Source organism: Bicyclus anynana, chromosome 21 (assembly GCF_947172395.1).
Source record: "Bicyclus anynana chromosome 21, ilBicAnyn1.1, whole genome shotgun sequence".
Taxonomy (NCBI): Eukaryota; Metazoa; Arthropoda; class Insecta; order Lepidoptera; family Nymphalidae; genus Bicyclus; species Bicyclus anynana.
In genome coordinates this window covers 210317-233753 of record NC_069103.1, presented here as the reverse complement: position 1 = coordinate 233753, position 23437 = coordinate 210317, and the positions used below count along the sequence as shown (strand labels likewise).

The window sequence follows — 23437 nt, the reverse complement described above, 5'->3', positions numbered from 1 at the left end:
GACATACCTACCTTCACAATCGTTAGGTTCTATAGATATTAAATTGTTTTTGACGAATATAAAATTTCTCTAAGTAGAAATGTTATTGAAATCAAAATTAAAGTAGCAGACAACAGAATGTGTTTTAGTAACAGTATCTAGTACGTGTTTTAGTAACACAAACCTGTCAAGGAAGATATGAAAATGTCAGTAGTTTTATTTAAGAATCAAATTGCGTGTTCTTATTTCTTTAATTCAATAAGTTGTCCGCATGATGATGGCAAATCACCGCGACCTGTAACGTTAAGTGTGGTATTTTCTGTATTTTATTTATTTGTGTGCCGCATCATGAACCTACATGATATTATCCTAACATTACAAAAATGCTAAAGCCTCAATAGATCCACGGTCAAGAGGCCGGACAGGTCATGAGTTTGACCAACGCTCGTTGAACTACCGAAGCTTGTACCCACTCTTAATACGGTTTTTACTAACTAATTGGAGAGGAAAATATAAAAATTATGGCTACTATTATTTAAAAAAATATTCTTTGTACATATTAGGAATGCCTTGATAAAGTCATGTCATGCACGTATTTATAGTGCTCACTATAAATACGTGCATGACCCTATTAAGTAAAAACAACAACTCAACAATGATAAAGTGCATTGTGCTAATCTGAATTGCATCGCTGCACAATTTTGAAGACCTTTGATAAATCGTAATGAAGAGTACATTAGGAACAATATGATCTCGATTATGATCTGAGAATTGAAGTCGACCTCTGAGCGTAGTGCGGAGGCACTAAATCTCGCGCATCGCTGTGAGACTGGTGGCGGACAATGAGAGGCACTCTGTGACCTCCCGCTGTGGCGAGGACATCTGCTGCATCTGATTCTGACAACAGCTATTATGCTAACGCCTCGTGTTGCCGCATTTGATAAACTTCCGAAAATTGACCTCTCATCAGTACTATGAGCAACCTAATGTTTGAGGAAACGCACTGAGAATGCATCAATGCAATCTTATCCGTTTTCCGTAGTGTTACTATAGATCTCGATAAAATAGGGAAATTGGAACTAATCAAATACAGACACCAAGATTGAAGTACTTAAAACCAACATAAAATTGACGCTGCTTGACAGAAGTCTGTGTTCAACGCTTAATAACTGATGATGATAATGATGATTACAATCGTTAATCTGGGACGTAAAATATAAGTATTATACTATTAAAAGAATACCTATTTGATTATCATAGAACCAACATTATTCATGGATAGCCATGATTACCACCACAACACAGTTAATAACTTTAAATGATCATTGTCATTTTGTTTGTGGGCATTTTCAAATACAACATTCATATATTAAAGTAAAAATCATCAAGTTTACCTACTAGACGACGCTTCAAGAGCGACTGACTGGCGTAATACATCTTGTATTTTGCGCTATCAAGATCTACAAAAGACAACTCGAGCTGAGTAAAATATATCATTAATGATGCCTCAGGCTGCAGCTGCAGAGGGAGGGTGCATTCCGCGGGGTGGTACGGTGGGGCTGGTACTCGTAGCTGAGGCACTCAGCGCGCAGACCGCAAGTCACGCCGACTAACCGCATTGAGTAGATAACTCTGTAAATTACGAACGACGGAGCAGCCGGGAGGTTGCCTGTGTTAGAATGTTAGAAGTCATGTATAAATATTATCTACAATCTCTCTATGTAAATGTCCTTTGTTAAATAAGTCTTTGTCTATTATTATAAAAATGCTGAGTGTTGTGATATAAAGAATAATTATTTTAATCTGTGGTATAGTGAACTTTACTCTGAGAGACAAGGTGAGGAGGACAAAAAGGAGTTGGTTATGTGGTATTATTGGTGGATAAGAAGGCTTGTGAAAAACAAAAGGAAGAAGAGTTACTGAAATGAAAAGCGGTTACAAATTGTATTGTATGAATAATTAAACCAGTTTAAATCGGATTCAATTTCTTTCATTGCTTTTACCTGGCTATATGGATATCTGCAACATTTATTTTGGATTGTGCTCAAGATTTTTCTATATAGTTTCTCTTTCACCGTTTTACCGCTGCAGTGGGCTTGACCTTACGATATCTCTTTGACACTAAATGTTTTAGTTCCTCATTTCTGCTTTGCAGCGCGAAAATGTGGAACGCTTTTCCAGCTTTCGTTTTCAAGTTTTAATTTAAAAAGAGAGGTAGGTATCAATTTCTAAAACTTCACGTTTAGTATTCAAATCTCAAAAATACCCCATCTTACAAAGATGATACATAATATTGGGTAAAAAAAACTCGAATTATAATCTCCTAATAATTAAAATACCTAATAGAAGTTTTATTCGTTTGACATTAGCTAAGTTTTTATAAAAGAACTGAAAGGAACATTAAATATTTTTTATAAAACATGAACATGAGTTAGAATTGATGCTGTGTCAATTTATTTGCTATTAATTTTTTGTTTCTGGACAATTGTCGAAAAAAAATTATAACTCATGATAGATAAATCGCACAGATTAAAACCTGAAGATACTAAAATGGTCTTCGTTTACGATTATTACCGAGTTGAGTTTAGCGACCTTAATGTTTTATGAATACTAGCACACGATACCGCTAACAATCTATCGATGCGGTAATTGCGCGCTCGTGCGTCGTTGCGATGTTACTCTGTTGCGTTGTGCAGCCCTTCGCTCGATTATGTATATATAGTATGCAGGTTTCCTCACGATGTTTTTCCTTCACCGTTTCAAACATTTGATATTTAATTTCTTAAAATGCACACAACTGAAAAGTCGGAGATGCATGCCCCGGACCAGGTTCGAACCGCGCCCTGCGAATCGAAGGCAGACGTCCAATGGGCTATCATCTATACTAATCTATACTAGTCTATACTAATATTATAAAGAGGTAAAGTTTGTAAGTTTGTCATATTTTTTAAATGGGGTAATCTTCGGAACTACTGGTCCGATTTCAAAAATTCTTTCACCAGTAGAATGCTACATTATCGGGGAGTGCATATTAGTATGATATATATTCACCAAGTTAACACAGTTTTTGTCATACAAGTCGGACCGAAAATCCTCTTAAGCAGACTTATTCGCATGCGCTGCCTTAACCATTGTGTAAAATTGAAATTAATGTATGGAGGCTTTATGTATCTTTAAAAGTTCTACAAAAAAGTCCGCGACACCATATATCTAAATTCTATATATTACAAGATATAAGTACCTTTTGTGTTTTAAAAATTATTAATTTTATATACTTAGGTTTGCGTCATTATTTATGCTACTTAACTTAAATCCTTATCAAAATAAATTATTTAACAATCACAAGGATATTATGGAGATAAGATTTGCCCTTTATAGTACGTTAATTAGTTAAATAGTTTCTGAGATAATACAAAATTTCTAAAAGACGCAGAAATTCCGCTACATGACGCCCCGTGCTTTCAATTACGTAGTTCCCGTTCCCGTGTGAATATGGGGATCATAGCCTATGACACTCGCAAATAACGTAGCTTTCTATTGTAAAAACAATTTTCCAAATCGGTCCAGTAGATCCAAAGATTACCTCCGACAACTACAAACTTCACCTCATTATAATTTTAGCATAGAAGTCTCTATTTCCCTTTGTCATCGCACCACGCTCATAGGGCTGGACCGATTTTGCTAAGGGTAGGGGTAGAGGTAGGTAAGGTAGGGAAGGTATAGGGTAGAGTAGGGTAGGGTACGGGTAGGGTAGGAGTAGGGTAGAGGTAGTGGATCGATACTGAAGCCTATTTTCTATTTTTTGTCTGTCTGTCTGCCTTTTTTTTGACCGGGCATCACGCTGAAACTACAGAATGAATTCAAATGATACTTAAGACGATTTGAAACCATAATACGTCGAAGGATAATAGGATATTTTTGTCGCGAAAACAAAATCAGAAATGGGTGAAGTAGGGGTAGAAAGTTTGTACGGAAAGTTCTTAATTTTTCTAAGTGCATTTGTAAATGTAAAATGATAAGTGGAATATTTATTAGGTATAAGTTATAAAACTTGCAAAATAGAATATGAAATAGGGATTGAAAGTTGACATCGATTTTTACGCGGACGAAGTCGCGGGCGTCCGCTAGTGGCTATATATTTTTAATCACTTATTGATTATTGAGTTCTTACAAAATGTCCTGTATGTCTAGTAGTAGTCCATCGGGTCATATAATGATGATGATTGTAGTTGAAACTGTAAACTCTAAAAAATCGGCTTACTTTGTTTTTTTACTGGGCCCATCGATCATAATTGTGCATCATGCAACAGAGAGGATAAATTATAAAAAAAAACACAATATTAACTGTAATTTTGAAACTGGAACTGCGAGTAGCAATCTAAAACGAGCTAAGATAAATCCGGAAAATGCAACGGAAGTATGTAATGTAATTATGTATTAGGCCAGAGTATTCATGTGTTGAAGACGTAACAGTAAACAAAATACGAAGGTCAATGGATCGCATCGATCAGCACGGCAAGATCAAGGCATCTCCGCAAGTTATAAAGTTAGGTGCGAACAAAGCCGGAACAACAGTCGGTAGCGAGCGCCGTGTAGCGCCGTGCTACTGACTCGGCTGCTACTGCCGCAGTAGCACGTTGGTAGTCAGTAGACAATGAACTTGATACTCGCGTGATACTCGTGTGTGACACAGCGAGTAGGAGACTGCTGCTGAGTGTGAACTTGACATTGGAATGTGTGTCACATAAAGAGAAATCAACGTATTTAGACATTCCATATATCTTATTTCGAATTATTTCTTATAAACTTCTGAGATAATTATAATAGATAAGTATAATTAAGGAAGAGACAGTTGAAGGTAATGTTATAAAAGTGCTAAAAGGTTGACGATTAAGTGACGAAAGTGTAGCAAGATGATGTGTTACCCCTGGATATAATGAACGTGGTGATGATTTTGCTGCTGATGAGTCTGCTGACGAGAATGGCGTCCGGTCTGGTGATGCCGGTCAGCAATGGACTGGATCAGCTCGTCAAAGCCGCTTCATCCACTTGTACGTTGGTATTTGTGAACATTTTATCAGATGATGATATTGATGCTGATGATGATGATGATGATGATGATGACGATGATGACAAACAAAGCTATACCCGATACCCAGACACCCGGAAAACACGGTTTATTATTTGAATGTCTGTTGTTTTGAGTTCGCCGAGTATATGGAACCAATCAGCTTCAAATCAAATGCTATCATTAACATCATCAGCATATTATATTTTTGAACAGCTCTCTGGAGATCTGGGTCTTTCTAAGAAGATATTTGAAGTCAAGACCCCTCTCATTACTCAAACGCTCATGCCGGGGTTAGGTTGATAGTGTTTGAGTCTGCAACGAACGAACATGTCAATGACAATAAAGAGGACTGTCAGCTTGACGTGCTCTCCAAAGTACTTGGTGTGCTCTAGGGCACTAAGAACCACCGCCAACAACGACAACAACTCTAGGCAGTTAATTAAAATTCTAGGAAGAAAAAAGCTTTATATTTCATATACTCGAACCGAGGACTTCATGACCCGCAGCCGCATAGGCTGACCACTGCACCAACGAGACAACTCAATTGTGTTTCTGTATCTTTTACTTCATTAACATGTTTGATACAATCAAGAGTAGGTATTTCATTCAATGTCTATCAAATCATATTTTGGATTGAGTTTCGTCTCAGAGCGAGTTTCGTTTATTGATTTAGAGATATAACTAACTTTAAATAAAAGCATGTACGACGAATCCAAGTGGTTGTCCTTGCAGTTTAAACGTTTTTATAACGCTTTTTCATATTGGTAAATAAATAAAAAACATTTAAGCACCTCAAACAGGAAACATGTGTAGTATAATAACTTGTCCACTAATGGCTGATGCAAAAAAGCATTTAAGCCATTTGCTAACGTTTGCTTCCGTGGTGCCTCCGATAACCTTACACTTCCTCGGAGTGGCAATCAGTGACGCAAGGGTCATTATGACAATTATTATTTTTCCATCATAAATTATTAAGTTAATGGAAATCCTTTTATTTGTTATAATGCAATTAACAGTAATTAATGCTTCCTTATTAACGGAACGGCATTTTAAATATTCACTTTTTTCATTTGGTGTGTCTTGCTGTTGTGAGGGTATTTTTGTTTTGTTTTTCAAGTGATTAATTCATCTCAAGACCGTTCGATTTTATTTAAACTCCACATTTCTTTTCTTTGCGTCATAACTCTTATATAACAAAGTTAATAATTTTCTTAAGTCAGTGAAAATGAAATTTCTGTATAGTATATGAACTGATGTATAAATGGGTAATATATGTTTTTTTATCATAAGAATGTCAATCACAAACGATCTATATGCTCGTATAGATATGTAACTTTAGAATATTTAATGTTTTTATACCAGCTCAAATACAATTTGCGTCGCATTTTGTCATTTAAATGACGTCGTTTTAGATCTATGTTGAAATATCATCAAATCTTGTTCGGAATGCTGTTTATGAATACGAAATATTATATATTTTATCGGGATATTGTATTCTACCTTCGGCTATCGGAAGTCTATAACTGGTAGTCGATTTTGTTCGGATAGTTTTAGCTCCTTACGATAATAAAATCCGATAATAAAATGCTTGTGTTAAATTAAAATTAAATTATGTGTGCTTATGAAATTAAATATTAATCATGAAATATCGTAATTTCAGGACAAATTGCAATTTTTTTTTAATAAATTAAATGGAATAGTAGCAGGTGTTATCTAGTTTTCGAAAGCTTACTATGAATGATTTTGCTACAAGCACGTGCAACTTTAAACGACCGTTGTACAATATCCCCTGAGGATCCGAAACGAGTTTTATAAGGTCTGGAATCTGTATGACATTGTATTAGTAGCAACAGATTTCAGAAAATAGCAAAATAAATCAACTTATGATAATAAATCTCGTCTACCTGAATCGTTTGTTGTTTGGACGGATGGACTGACGGACGGAGATGGCGAAACTACTCGTATAAGGGTATCTTGTTGACCACGATATCCTCCAAACCTCCTACAATTGTACTTGGTAGGTTATATTATAGGTGTACAGTTCTCTAATCTTCAGAAATGTCAAATCGATTATTATTGTGTTCGGTTCGGTCTCAAAATAATCGATTATTATTGATTATTATGAGGTTAGCCCAGTGGATATGACCCCTGCCTCCGATTCCGGAGGGTGTGGGTTCGAATCCGGTCTGGGGCATGCACCTCCAACTTTTCAGTTGTGTGCATTTTAAGAAATTAAATATCACGTGTCTCAATCGGTGAAGGAAAACATCGTGAGGAAACCTGCATACCAGAGAATTACCTTAATTCTCTGTGTGTGTGAAGTCTGCCAATCCGCATTGGGCCAGCGTGGTGGACTATTGGCCTAACCCCTCTCATTCTGAGAGGAGACTCGAGCTCAGCAGTGAGCCGAATATGGGTTGATGACGACGATGAGGTTAGCCGAGGTTAGCCGATAGATGTCACTTTATTTGCGTGTATTGATCTAATTATGTTTTTAAAAAATATAGCCAGTCTCAGGCTATAGATATAAAGGCGATCCACATACATAGTGATCTGCAGTAGGACAACGTCTGAACTGCTAAGTGCTAACTGCTAGTTCTACTGTAGTTCGCAAGCTAGGGGTGTTAGCATTAGCATAAATACTTATTACGCTCCGCTGTCAGCCATCAATATCAGAAGTATAATGGAGAGTCACAGCACGCGACTCTTGTCTTGACGATGATTACACTCCAGTAGTCCGCCGTGTCGTAACACTCGTGCAGGCTGTGATGTGCTGTGAATAGACGGACCACTCCTGATACAAACAATTGTAGGAAATTCGTTTACCAGTCTTTGGATCCATAATGTTAATAAAACTATAAACCTAAAATATTAATTTGTGTCGAAAATTAAGAATAATTAATTTAAATATCTGTCCCATCGCATATTTATATTATTTATTCTTAAATACACACACACACATACATTATATTGTGTGTACGCTTAAAACAGTATTATTTTAACGTCTACTTAAAATATTTTTATTATTTTATAGGATAGTCGATATAAAACTTAGAAAGAAATTTGAGTTTGTGTTTGACTACGTAACGATTACTACCTGAAAGTAAGGATGATTTACTCTTAACATGATTTTGCGAAGTACGAAGTTGTAAACCAATGACTTCCTAAGTATTTAAATACCTTGTAAGTACTATTATGTATATTGTATTGTATAGTGCTATTACAAAGATTTTTTAAAAACCAAGTTACGAGTATATCGTTTTTATAGCTCAAAACTGTAAGACATGTCGTCACAATTAATTTCAACGTTATCCAAGAAATATGAAATCAATAAAATACTAAACAAAACTACCTACACTTTCAAAAGATTTATAGTTCATCCCAAATATTCGTAGTAACCATTACTTTCGTGCAATTAGTAACAGCAGCTCAGTAAAATTTAAACTTTTTATTTTATTTTATTCGAAACGCAGCATGTTTGGATGATAAAAGTTTCTTTCGTTCACAATAGCACAGGACACAATAGAATTCAACTGTTAGCTACTTATTTGTGAGGGTTCGCTCCGTTGCAATGGGATTTACTGCAACTGTGTTTTTATAGCCGGCAATAATGTATTACTGTCGAGGGCGGGCAGCAATGTACGGTTGAGTAATCTGAAGTGATTTTAAAACGTCACTATTAATTATTATTAATAACTAGCTCAGCCCCCCGGCTTCAACCGCGTTACCAAGAGAACATAGGAATATAGATTATGTGATATTCCAGATGGTAATTTATATTTGAGTATGAGTTCTTAACGGTCTAGGTAAGTAACATATTATGTTTCAGTATATACTCGTTACATATTTGGCGTGGCTATGGACTTTATAGGTACAAAGTCCTAGTAATTGTCTCGTTTTAATACTGATAAAATCAAAAATATCACTCTTTCTTTCTTTTCTTCACGAGATTGATGTTAGTTCTATTGATAAGACGACACAGAACATTGGGATACGCCAACCTGTAAATCTTTCTCATATTCCATTACCAACAACGGAATTTCTGACACGAAAATATTAGATAAATTGTTGACTCTTTGGAGCTATTTATAACGTTTAACTTTACTTAAAGTTTAACTTAACTTGTAACATCTACTTCTAAAACATCTGTGTACAGTAGTTGAGTGTGGTTGCGGCGCACGCGATGCGCGCACGAACGTCTCGGTTCATGGTACTTTTTTACCAGATGGTACCACAATGAACTAATGGTACCACCACGAACTGATGTTACCACAATGAACTGATGGTACCACAATTAACTGATTGTTCAGTGGACTGATAGTGAATATACTGACTAGATTATTTACTAAACGGGTGTCAGTGTAATTGGTCACATACGATTGATAGTGACTGACTAGATTATTTACTATATCGGCGCAGCTGGTCACATATTGTGTTTTAACTACACAATAAATTATGAAGTGTGTATTATTTTTTCTACTTTCATGTCCAATTTCCTAATTTTATTTTATTGTTGTAGTATTTCAATATTTACTGAAGATAGTCTTGGTAGTAATAGGTGCGACGACTGTACGTTCGGTAGATATTGATCGGTTGATGATGATATTTGTAGAAACCAGAATTTGAAGCGACTTATAGCAGACTTAATATAAAGCTGCTTTTCGTTCTACAATTTGAGAAGCAGGTGTTAATTAGATTTATTTGTTTCAACAACAGACGGGTTTCTGACCATTACATACTACTTACATAGCAATGCTACTTGTTAGAAACAGCGGTATCATTTCTGTCATAAAAACGTACACTACTACCAAAAATATATATACCAAAATAGCGAAACTATTACTTATTTATAGCATTGGGTTGAGTAAATGATGATTGATGAGTGCACAATATTTGTCGATGCGAACAACGCGCAGCGGAATATGATTATTGGATATCACCGAAGGTCGCGGACATACTTCAATATGCGAATAATATTTGTGTTAGGTTATTTTAAGCAGGCGGTGAGGTATTTAAAATATTCGTTGACCTCTCCCAGGCCTCGAGTGCCGGTGACCTGCTTATTGGATATGCGTCATCGAAATCATTAGCATCCTGTTTAATTTGCTCTAGTCTTTGGCTCCTATGCGGGTAGCCGTGAATGTTATTATTGATGGCGGTAGAGTATCGTCTTTCGAGCTATTTACATTTTTAACAATTGAAGGACAATCAATCTACGAAATTTTTACTGTAAAGAGGAAAGATTTGTATTTTTATATGTAACGAATAAACTCAAACTACTGCAATAATAAACCCAACACAAAGCTACATTGTCAGGGAGTAGCATAGGCTATATTTTATCACCGTATTCCCACGGGAATGGGAAATACGCGGATGAAACCGTAAGCTATATATATATATTTATATATAGTATAGTATTTTGCTAGTAGCATAGAAATAGAATAATTTTAAATCGGTAGAGTAAAAGTTAGTCTAAAATTTATCAACACTATTCTTTGATTGTTTCCAGGTGACATTCTCCCGCTGGAGGTGCTGTTCAGCTGGGCGTCGACCCCGGAGCTGGAGCTGGTGGAGTACTCCCGCGCCGGCCGGCGCAGCTACCAGCTCGGCCGCGCGCACGCCCGCCTGCGCCGCCGCCTGCCGCCCAGCCTCGTGCTGTACATCCCGGGCTGGTGGAACACGCCCACCGACGAGTCCGCCGAGACCCTGGTGAAAGCCCTGCTCCACAGGACCCCGCTGATATTAGTGTTGGACACGCGAGCGACGTTCTGCCGCGGGTACGTCGGCTCCGCCACCCGCGTCAGCAGCGTGTCCAAGAAAATCTACAAATTCATCAAAAACATCAACTCTGAAGGGTATCCTATCGCATCTATCCACTTGATAGGCTTCAGTTTGGGTGCGCACGTCGCTGGGATGACGGGCAGGCTGGTGCAGAGCCGGCTGAACGAGAAGATCGGGAAGATCACGGCGCTGGACCCGGCGCGCCCGTGCTTCACGCAGCTGCCTCAGTACCGGCTCAGTCGCGGCGACGCGAGCTTCGTGCAGGTCATTCACACGAGCGCGGGCGTGCTGGGCCTGGAGCAGCCCGTCGGACACGCCGACGTGTACGTCAACGGCGTCTCGTCCCCGCAGCCCGAGTGCAAGGAGCGCGCGGTGAGCCTCGACTGCGACCACGCACAGTCTTGGAAAATCTTCGCCACTTCGATAACCAACGACCGCTCCTTGTTGGGCAGGAAGTGCGAAAGCTGGAACGAGCTCAGCGATGGACGGTGCAGCGGGAATGAGACCGCGGTGGGCTACGGGTGTAATACGAGCACTCGGGGCATGTTTCTGCACAAGAGTCAAGAAGCGGCTCGGAAGCTGTGGACCTTCAGTCCGTTTGATATAAGGACTTGGTGGCTTGGCTGATTGTGACCTGCCAGACTTTGTCGTAGAATAAAATTAATTGTCTGGTAAAAAACTCCACTATCTAAAGTGCCTTTCGATAGTCCATGTACAAGACATTTGTGAAACTTATCATTGAATTAATTAACAATACCGTTTGTTATAACTAATTCATGGACAATATTAATTGACTCAAATTAGTTCACTGCGAGTCGATTCACGAGCTCTCATAACTGTACCAGCACCGGTGTATGTGTGTGTCATCAGTTTAATTAATCAGTTTACAATATCAGCACGTAAGAAATACTATGACGTCATGATACGACATTCGTTGTACGAACACAAGCTGAAAAATGTTCTACTTCGTGATTAAATGTATATTTAAACAGACGATTAACTAAGTATGCAATGTTAATTTTAGTTACGTGACTGTGATTTAATTATGTTAATAAGTAAATAAGTTTACAAATTGTATATTATTAGGAGGGATATTAATATAAAATTTATTTACAAAGCATTTTATTACCTTCTACCTTATATAACATAACCACGCCTGGAGCAAGATATATATGAGTTGGTTTGCTAGTGCCTATCTTGTCATCTCCTACACAATCACTATATTTTGGTTAAGCTTGTGCTATTTGTAGCTTTTGATATTAGATACCCGTTTTAACGACCGTAGCTGATGGCTTAATTATGTACACCCACGTGTGACGTGTGACATGCGACGTGTGACATATGACGTGCTCATCGGGATAAGCCGACTATAACCACCACAGACTTCTGTCCTCGGAGTTGAAATTTCTACCCTAATTTTCTGTTAAAATTATAAATTGGTTCGGGAATCGAACCCGACATCACATCCGCAGTCAATTGAACCACCAAACAACAGTTAGGCCTAGCATGCGACCAACGACATATGAACTAGTGAACAGAAATCCCAGTTCCATCTCTTTCGTCCCAACGCAATGAAAGAGCTAGCGGTATTTTCGTTCACAGTCGCTAGAGATTGAGATGTGTCTATTTCTCTGCACGATATATCGTTGGTTGCATGTTAGGCCTGCAGGCAGTAACATCATCTATCACTAATGTAACGTATCCGCTCGTCTGTAGCCGGGCGAGGGCGTTGTCTGTCAGTCTGTCAGTGCCACACTAGCTGCAAGCTGAGCTAGCTGTACGTCGATGTATGTAGTCGTGCAAGGGACGCGCCAGATTAATGGCGCGGGAGCAGAGGCGGGGCTCCTGGCGCAACGACCGGCCGCCGCCTGCGGCCGCACTGCCAGCGGGCGCCTGAGCGATTTCAGAAACAGAAGCGGACGCTTTTAGCACATAATATATTATGGGTAAGAAGCAGAGCCGTGATAGCCCAGTGGATATGACCTCTGCCTCTGATTCCGGAGGGTGTGGGTTCGAATCCGGTCCGGGGCATGCACCTCCAACTTTTCAGTTGTGTGCATTTTAAGAAATTAGATATCACGTGTCTCAATCGGTGAAGGAAAACATCGTGAGGAAACCTGCATACCAGAGAATTTTCTTAATTCTCTGAGTGTGTGAAGTCTGCCAATCCGCATTGGGCCAGCGTGGTGGACTATTGGCCTAACCCTTCTCATTCTGAGAAGAGACTCGTGCTCAGCAGTGAGCCGAATATGGGTTGATGACGACGAAGAAGCAGAGTGATAGAGGCTTTAACAAAATGCATTGAATATTTATTTATTATTCTCTATAATTTAAAAACAATAAATACTACATTTCCTCATAAATAAACGAAACACTTGACAAGGTAAAAATATTTAGGTTTTCTTTCATTTACTAGTACTAATAAATGATTTTATGAAATTAAATTTTAGGATGATCCAATGTACAATGCAGTTTAGCATCCAGGGTGATCGTGTTTGTTTCTAAGGAGGTTTATCTGATGTTAATAATAATGACCAAGACAACGGTTTAACGTGCTATGCGACGCCGAAGTAGTACTTCTAACTTTTAAACTTGAACGTTAGACTTCACGATATCTTCACGATCCAAAGTCACATACCAGCCACTGTAATTATTTCTACAATGTCTATGTACTAAAAACAGGATCCGTATCCTCATTATCATTATCAACCCACATATTCGGGTTACTGCTGAGCTCGAATCTCCTCTCAGAATGAGAGGGGTTCGGCCAATAGTCCACCACGCTAGCTTAATTGGCGGATTGACAGACTTCACACACGCAGAGAATTAAGAAAATTGTCTGGTATGCAGGTTTCCTCACGATGTTTTTCCTTCACCGTTTGAGACACGTGATATTTAATTTCTTAAAATGCACACAACTGAAAAGTTGGAGGTGCATGCCCCGGATCGGATTCGAACCCACACCCTCTGTAATCGGAGGCAGAGGTCATATCCACTGGGCATTCACGGCACGGTATCCTACCTTACAGATAAGTAAAAACATGCCGTTTTCTTAGAAACATTAAGGGTAACCAAACTGCTGTCACCCAAATTCAATACCGGCTTCAGTTTCAAGTTAACGCACTCTACCAAAGCCTCTTTGCGCCTTAAGATTGTATAACTCGTAATACTGGAATCTGTCAGCCCCGCTGTCACCGTGGCCACACCGCAGCAGCAGAAGCCGCCGCAGCCGTACATTAGGCACGTTCGAACATTTCGCCGGCCTGTGGGCTCGGCTAACTGTTTCCTGTCACATTGTCACTGCAATCACTCCTATCATAAATCTTCCACAGTTAAATTCATCGTTTCAAATATGTAACTGTCAATTTACACTATACTCGTAGTTTATGGACTTTACAGTAAACAAAGATAATTCATATAATATCTCCCTCCTTAGAACAAAGGGGTATGAGGTATGTCCTGTAGTGGGTCGTTAAAATGGCTAATAATGATTACGATGATGATGACAAAACAAAGATAATAAATGTAATAGTTAAATAATGTAATGATTTTAACATAAATTATTCTGTTTCTGATAAAATTATTGAATTTTCCGCTATTCAAGTGTTGTTTTAATCGACGCAAATACGTTTCACAATGATATTGCTAAGCAAAATTTGATAGGAGCAATTAATTTTATCTACTAACCACAAATTCGCCAAATCCTAATATATTACAAATTCAAACTAATGTCAATAAATTACGCAAACTTCACATTTATATTACTAACTATTAAAAATAATAATTTGAAAGTTGAAACTAGTAAGTAGTAAATGGTTATTTAACCTAATGGTTGTTTAATGCGGTTTCATTTGTGTACATTTTCATTTAATTAAACATGTACATTACTATTATATATTTCATGCTTTTAAGTAGTCAATTCAATTCAAAAAGTGATGTGCCTATGTAATCTATTTAACTTTATAATTATTCTAAATGTATATGCTTTCTATAGATCGATTTAAATGCGGTACCAATTTCAACGCGGTGTCGTAATAATTTATGTCACATATCATCAATATTATGAGCCACCTTTTGGAAATTCAGTTTAAAAAATAATGTTTAGTTTCAATGAAATTGGATGTAAGGAAAGTATTGAATAATATATAAAGAGTTTCTGTGAAACCCCGGGTGTCCGCCAGTAATATAAAAGATCTATTTCTTCACAAGGACTTGAAATGAAGTGCTAACACAATAACCCTTTGCAGCAATGCCAGCATTGAAAGCAACCCCGTTCGTGCTCATTATCCGTGGCGAGTTGGAGTGATGTAACCGCAGCACAGCACATGGCTGGCTGTAACCCCAACCTACATTCGCTCGGGAACGATTCTTCGGCAGCGCACTTTACATAATATGTATTGATGATGATAAATGGCCCCCGTTCGTTTGCCATACACGAGAAACCTCTTTTATTGCAGCTAGGCCGAGAGCCGGCTGTTTGGCTCAAGACACTTAATTTAACATTAAACACTGTATTATGATTATGATTACTTTCTCTATTCTAATGTTTCATGAATAACAAAATTATGAAAAATTTAGCCAATTTGGCAAAAAGGCGCAATATTTATTAAATTATATGATCACAATTTTCGGCAATATAACGTCTGGTCGCTTGCTTCTATTACTTGTGCATATGTTTTCTGTGCTTCTATTCAGGTAGCACTCACTGTCTGTTTATATTCTTCCCCCGTATTGATGATCTTATGAAAGAAACGGAGTCACTGAACTTGTTTTTATATGAAAGTTGCCCGAAATCTGGATTGAATCCGCATTGCAAACTAATGCAAATTGAAATTCAGAAATATTGCGAATAAATAATGTGAATTTAATGATATACATGTGATGTAAAAGTAAAATATATCAAAACGCAAAAAACACAAACAATATTATTTCAATGAAACTAAACCTAGCCTTAAAAAAAACCTTTCGCATTAAATAAATGTTTGTTTATTATGTAGGTAATGATTGTTCAAAAAATCTCACATCAGTTAAAAATTAATATAAACAGCTATGTTTACAATGATATCCAGGACAAGGCTTTTGAATTTTGGGTAATGTTGATTTTAAAAGATAACTGTAGATTGCAAATGTTATGTAGTTCATACGACAACATTTTCAAGATTTAAAGAAATCTGTGGCATTTTAAAATTAACAGCAGCTGTACATTTCATACACAGCACTGCTGTATTATTATCTCTTGCAAACATCTCTTGGTCTATCTTTTATTGCATATAAATAGACAAGCATTGGAATAACAGAGCAGGGACACATCCATATGTATTGTATGACACTTGTGCCACTTTATACTGAATCTTATTATAAGTGTATAGGGTTTAAAATAAGTCGCACTTTTGTTGTCACTTTTCGTCTGCACCTGAGGGCTATAGGGTTGGTATATCTACAGGTACAGAGTTACAGACATTTTCTCTTTAGCTCAATAAACGGCAATTGTGCAATCACAACACTTTATGGTACTTTTATATTAGGCTTTCGTTGTAAAAATAAAAGGTATAGTTTTTTCTATCCTATAGGAACTCGTTTTAGCTAAATTTCAAAAGAATGGAATCTTTGTTCTACAAATAATGAATGTATTCGTAGATAGTGGCAAAGATGTTTGCTACAGTTGCAACATAAGGCTAACAGTGTTTAAATTGACGTACCTACCTACCTAGTGTAACCTAGTTTCGTATAGTAATTGGTAGCAAACGACTCGGGTTTTCAGCTACGTTAACCTAAATTTTAATGGAAGGTTGACTTGAGTCTGTAATTCGACCATTACATTTTAATCTTGGTCGTTGACAAATTGATGTTTCAACTAACTGCATATTTATCTGAATGTACATATTGCTGCTATAACCTATCTATTAGGTCGGATTTGTTAGCTACACGACCTTTAATTCTAGAATTAAATAATACAGTGATTATAGTTCACCATATTATAAATACATTTATTTTTTACTTTAACTATACATTATTGATTACTTAAGATTTGGATTTGTATACGTTTAGTAATTCGTGATTTTATATTGAATTTGTAATTGATCAATTAACCCTTGCTCAACTTAACTCACCAATGGGGAATATTGAGCATTTGATTTTTTTACATTTGAACTACTGTAACTCTTATATGTGAAGGATTAGAAATAAATGGACACTTTTGTAGAGAGATAAATGACTGGCCCGTCAGTATTCACAACAAGCCAGTGAGGCGTATCGTTGAGGAGCTATAGCCATACTATAATCGTTCAAGTGAAAACTTGCTCAACTAACCCCGCTCTACCCTATATCAATATGAGATAACAGGCAAAAATGTCATCCGGTGTCTATTGACAACCATTCTAAAATGTTAAATGATTTTTGTTATCAATTGATTTGATGTTAATTATATTAGGTGGCTAATATACACCAAAGTAAGTAAATAGTTTGGCAGGTTAGTGGCAACCCTGACCATGTCCCGGCAAGGCACGGGGCGGCGCGGGGGGCGGGCGGCGGCTCAAAGACTCAATTATATTTTGAAGCACGTTTCAGGCATTTCAATTTTATATCTCGGCCGTTTGGGCCCCACGTGGTTAGGGCCCGGGCACATCGAGTGCGCCAGTCGTTTGAGTGCCCAGTTACTCTGACTCTTTCATTAAAAGCTTTTATTTAAGCTTTCACATGTACTTATATCCTGTAACTTTACAATCAATATTTCATCTACCTTCTACATCATCTACTGAGCTTTGGGTCGGGACTGCTGGTACCAGCGTCAAATGGCAATGCATCATGATGAACTCCAATGTCGCCATTTCGAATATGGCGGACGTTATAAAGTGGCTTTTTATCATATCCGCAGCAACCTCTATGGTATGGGTAAAAAAATATGAAAATACCTACCACAGCACAGATATCGCTAAAAGCTAACTCTTATATCTATGGAAAATACTGATCTTTTGACTTTTAGTTTCTGTTGTACAATTAATTGTTTATATTTTGTTAACCGATTTTAAAAATGATTTCACTTATGGAAAGCTACATTATCAACCGGTAACATACATTGTACGCTCATATCGCCACGGGAACTAAGCGGGTAAATCGAGGGGGGTTCTGCTAGTACCTAATCATTAAATTGACGTGCTTGTGGTGTCATAAAGGAACATACAAACAAAAGTTTAAGTTATAACAAAATGGTGAATACCTAGTCCGCCGCAGAGTACGCAGACCCTCGTGGGGCGCCTCGTGGCTCGTGTCGTATCACTCCAGTAGGTATTATTATCGGAAACCGATACTTTTTCTATCCCCCCCCCCTCTTCCCCTCTACCGCCACCCGCAACCCCGCCGCGGTCGGGACTTGTTAGTTTTGCTATCAAGTGGCTTCTGGGACTTCATTTAATTAGATATCTCTTGTGATAAACACGATACACACCTACCTATCTGACTAAATATAAATATATTATTAACATCATTATATTGTAAAATATGTCACGTAATCGACTACCCAACTATGCGGGAATTTTTCAGGAAGAAAAATTCAATATTTTTTATAGCATTACTCTAGACTCGAACCCAGGAACTTAATGATGCGCAGTCGAAGTTCTTACTTTACCAAAGTGTAAGTTAATGATAATGGTTAACGTTAACTGAACCGTTGTTTAACTGAGCGGAAAATTATTTAATGCACAGACACAGATGTGCATATTCTGATGCCTCACAGGATTGTTCCCGACGAGACAGAGATGGGCACCAGTGGCGCAGAGATTAGGTACCGTCGATGTATTCGTGCTAATAATCATTTGTTTACAGTAAAATCGGCTCTATGATAGGATTGTAATATTCATTTTGTTATGCACAACTAATGAGCAAGGATTGTTTAATGGACTTTGAACTGAGACTTTTTGTTACTCATTATTTAAAGAAGAAGATTAGCAGTAGGTAAATCTAGTGTACAATATGCTGTTCCGTGCCACGAATGCTGTCACTCCTTGAGGCATAAGCAGAGAGAAGTTTTTATGTTAAGTCATAACAAACAAGCAATCAAAAATCAAATATTACTTTGTGTATACCTACTGTCGGAAGTCGAGCTTATACCACGTTTACAATTCAAACGACTTAGATGATTAGAAAGAATGAACTTTATTTAGACGAAATTTGGTCCATAGACAGATTTTATAGAATAGGAACACGACATACTTATCTAGATTCCCATTTTCCCACAGACAGGCGGTTTCACCAGCTACAATTTTGGAAAGTATGAATCACTTCTTTATTGGCTAGATTGGATTTGAACCTGAAATTGGATACACGTTTAACCATCACCAGTAAGCTGTGGTCCGACCCCTCGAGAGGTACATTTGGTGAGGAGTAGCTTCCGGCGCCAGGCGCGGGCCGGCGCGGGCCGGCGCGGGTCGGTTGGCAATTACGGCTCATTGCCTCGTACTTCTGCCTAATGACGGGCCCTACGCGAAATTGCCCACATGACGCTCCCGGGGCAGGGCTGCCACCGAGTACGGGATTAACTAATCGTGTACCGAAGTCGCACCTACAATAAGAATAAATTCATAAATTTAATGGTCTATAATTTTATTTTTTGATTGTTGGTAGAACAAGCTTTCAAATTCGTTTTCAAATCCAAGTGACAGTTACATTACAAAAGTAATGATGAAATGTCTGCGGTTATATTGGATACAGAACATGGTTTGTAACTCTTTAACGGTGCAACTACTAAACTGATATGAATAGGCTTTACTCTGGATAACAATTAGGCTAATTTTCATCCGGGAAAAAACCATGGTTCCCGAAGGATTTGTGAAAAATTAAATTTGACGCGGACGAAGTCTATGTCTGCATGCATTTAAGACTGCATCGTCACTTAACATCAGGTGCATCAATCGCTAGCTTGTGGTGAAATATACATTTCAGTAGGTACATAACACGTGTATATCTGCAGATATACACGTGTTATGTACCTACATCTATTCACGTTTCGAAGTCGCCTTTAATGGCTTTTTAAAACGTGTTCAATCTAAAAGCCCACAAGAAACTGCTTTGTAAAATACAAGTAGTCAGGCAACCCTTGCTAACCATTGTGTATCATGAGTGAACCTAAACCCAACTTTATTACAAAGTAACAGAGTCTTTAATTGTATGCTCGGGCGGTAATGTTTTTTGTTTATTTAAAGTAGGTACGTTTAACGTATAATTACATGAAGGTAATGGTACGATTCACTTCTTTAATAACCCGCTGCCGTATATTGGACCATGTTTGGGTGACGCCGAACTTGGGTTTTACTGTATTTACAAAAATTATTTCAATAATGACAGCCTTTTCCTCGATTTCACCCGAATATAATTTGTGTCTTGTTAAATTTTTAAATTTTTAAATTTTTAATTCACTATTGGAGTTAAGCCAAACCACCTAATTTTAATGACTTACACTGAACTTTCCTTAAACTGCTATAGGCACATTCCATACATACCTATTTGTACACAGAAACATAAATGTATGTGCAAGTACTAGTACATAGTACCCTAACGCCTCATACGTGTAAGCCTCCCTCTTCGTCATAAATACCTTTTGCATTCATCCTGTCAACGTGCCCAAACCATCTGAGCCCTTCTATGACAAATACCTACACAACACATATGAGGTGAAGTATGGAAAACAGACAAGTCATTCACCATTGGATAACAACAAAAATTAAAAAAAACATTGTTTGAGACGAAAATTTACAAAAATAGTTAGGTAGGTATACCGTCTAAGATGGATAGTTACGGTATTTTGAAATTAAGGAAACAAAAGCCTTGATATAAGGCTAGATTTTTATTGCCTTAAATAAAGTTAAACGAATCTTTTTTACTTATATACAAAAGAATTACACCCTTTTCACAAGGGTTGCAGAAAATCCTTTCTTCATGCAACAATATTTATGCGAGCCGTGAGTTGTCTGTTTGTCGATCGGACAAAAGCTCGTGACTAATAATAAAACGAGAAGGCCTTATCTGCATACGAGTATATAATATAATAATAATAATAATAATATTATATTATATTCCAGAATACTATAATGGATTTTTTTCAGTTTGTTTGTTATGCAATATATATAAAACCGCTAAACACAGTTACTTTTTAAAATATTCTGTAAATATTTGTATAAACTTTTTTTTCTGTGGCATATCTTAGTGCTTTGTGATTTTTCAATACTTTTTTAGAGTTACAATTTTAAATTAACTTTCCCCATATCAAGGTGATTACTTTTAATATCTATGTCTGTGAGTTTGTAACATCTGAGCTTGTATCGAACTGATTATGACGCGTTTTTTTTTTTAAAGCTGACTATAGCTTGGCAACATGAATAAAAAATCCACGACTGATGCACGTCACTTACCCGCACGCACGATTTCACACCCTCGCAGTCTTTTCCCTTGTCGCCTGCTTATCATGGGAGTGTTTATCGAGATGATCGGATGTTCCGACGCCAAGTCGACGATATCCGCGTTTTTCTAATAAGATGGAAAGTAGGTATTTCTGACATAAAAATCGTCATTCTAGTTAAATTCATGACTGTCGTGGGAATTATATATTTTTTTAATTTCACCTTGTTTTACCGAATTATCTAAAACTTATTCGAATACTTAGTTTTGACAAATTCCCTAGAGAGACTATATTTTTTTGTGGTGTGGCGCTTCCATTTGCATTTTATCCATTAATTACGGGACACCCTGAATATCGAACTCCTTCACATAAACGAGTTCCTAAACCAATACATTGTCAATTTTAAAGTCAGTCGAAAGTTTTGACTCAAAACAGCCGTCATGCTGCGGCGTTGATATAAGTCAAATTAAAAACATGAAAGCCTAAAAATGCCGACAAAAGCGGTTTACGAAAATGCAATAATGAATTATTCCCAAAACGGTAACAAGTTTAATAAAGCCTGCGGAGGCTTTTTATTTGAACACTACAATTAACTTGAAATATTTTAAAAGTGGCCCGTAGGCGGTTTGTGTAATTTGCAGGTAGAAATTACCTTCTAAAGTTATTTTGAACCTTATGAACAGTAGAACAAGGTTCTCAATTGGTTTATGTTAACTGGTCGACTTTTACATTAATTAACTCACTAACGCCTTTAATGGTACGTACGATTTTGTAGGAATTTGTAGTTGTATCAGTCTACTTTTGGGTTTTAATCGTTTTTTCGTTTGGTATACATCTAACCTACTTGGCTTCAATATACTATGTATATAGATAAACATGGGAGACTACCTCTAATAATAATCTATAAATACTTCATTAACCCATATTCGGCTCACTGCTGAGCTCGAGTCTCCTGTCGATGATGATGATGATGATGATGATGATTCTCTTGTATGCAGGTTTCCTCACAATGGTTTCCTACACTGTTTGAGACACGTGATATTTAATTTCTCAAAATGCACACACTGAAAAGTTGGAAGTGCATGTCCCGGACCGGGTTCGAGCCCACACCTTCCGGAATCGGTGGCATTGGTTATATCCACTGGGCTATCACGGCTCAAAATATAAATGCTTATCGTGGTTTAATTTAAAAAGTTATAAGACAGCCAGGCTAGCTAGCTGCCTGCCTAGCCTGGCTGTCTACCGTAGAACCTACGTAGAGCACTCATTCCTAGAAAATACTTCTTCACGCTTGACTTGAAGATACGCCAAGTTGTAGGCAGCGCTAGAAGGGATACACAACTTCGTCCGCCCTTAGACCTCCATAATCCGTTCGACTCGCAAAATATGTTCTTAGAGGACGTCTACTGATTATAAACTACCTCCCTGCCACATTTCATCTTTGTACGTCAAGTGGCTTATCAAATCTCGAAACCACTAGATTTATTAACATTGGCTCCTTAATGTGACCTCAGCGTCACTGGCAAACCAAATTGGATTGAAACTTATACACAATATACACAAATAACGGCAGGTTCAACCACACAACTCCCTCTCTCGATGTCAGTGAAAGTTTGTATTACCCTTCAAAAGTAAAACTATCGGTAGGGGTAGGTGGGAACTTTCCGTACTTTTCCATACGATTACCTATTCTTAGAGTTACATTTGCTTTTATAAATAGTCCCGTAGTCACCTGCTGACCCGCCCGGCGCCCAGCGAGTGTCAATACTTCATAAGAATTGTAAATTGTTGCTCGCAATGTCTAACTGCGACCAACCGACTAAATATACACAATGCTCTGAGAGCCTGCTGTAGTCAGACAGACCTACACTTTTATTAAGGCTAAAACATTACAGCCTACGAATACTACCATAGGTAAGGTAGCGAATTATGGAGTTTGAATTGTGGTGGCATTGAAAGGTAGCAGGTTTTAAGGGTTCAGAAGTCCAGATTCTGAATTGTCCCAATATAAAACGTACTTGTATTTTTATTGATAATTTATCTACAGTATCTTGTTGATTATATAAAAAAATATTAAAATGAATGATACTTGATTCCTCTTAATATCATAAGAGGAATCATGTCTCCATAGACCACAAGCTTCTCAACCGTTCCCTTAACTTTAAGATTGCTGTTTAAGATCAAACAACGGTGTTTTCTATTTTTTCGGTTTGTTT

At 37.5% G+C, this 23437-nt stretch overlaps 2 protein-coding genes across 2 annotated transcripts in view; one reads left to right on the top strand and one right to left on the bottom strand.

Annotated features, from left to right (window-relative positions):
• LOC112047733 (uncharacterized) overlaps positions 1-23437 on the bottom strand; it is a 42463-nt gene that overhangs the window by 2171 nt on the left and 16855 nt on the right. The window lies entirely within an intron of this gene.
• LOC112047700 (lipase member H-B-like) lies at positions 4566-11917 on the top strand. Its single transcript, XM_024084908.2, has 2 exons — positions 4566-5030; positions 10560-11917. The coding sequence occupies exons 1-2, from the start codon at positions 4916-4918 to the stop codon at positions 11456-11458; spliced, it is 1014 nt and encodes a 337-aa protein (XP_023940676.1). The 5' UTR covers positions 4566-4915; the 3' UTR covers positions 11459-11917.

What these genes read in the sequence shown, in the direction of transcription:
- LOC112047700 (XM_024084908.2), top strand. Translation starts at nt 4,916, where the DNA reads ATGAACGTGGTGATGATTTTGCTGCTGATGAGTCTGCTGACGAGAATG. An exon ending in CAAAGCCGCTTCATCCACTT is followed by an intron (nt 5,031 to 10,559) that starts GTACGTTGGTAT and finishes GATTGTTTCCAG; the next exon opens with GTGACATTCTCCCGCTGGAG.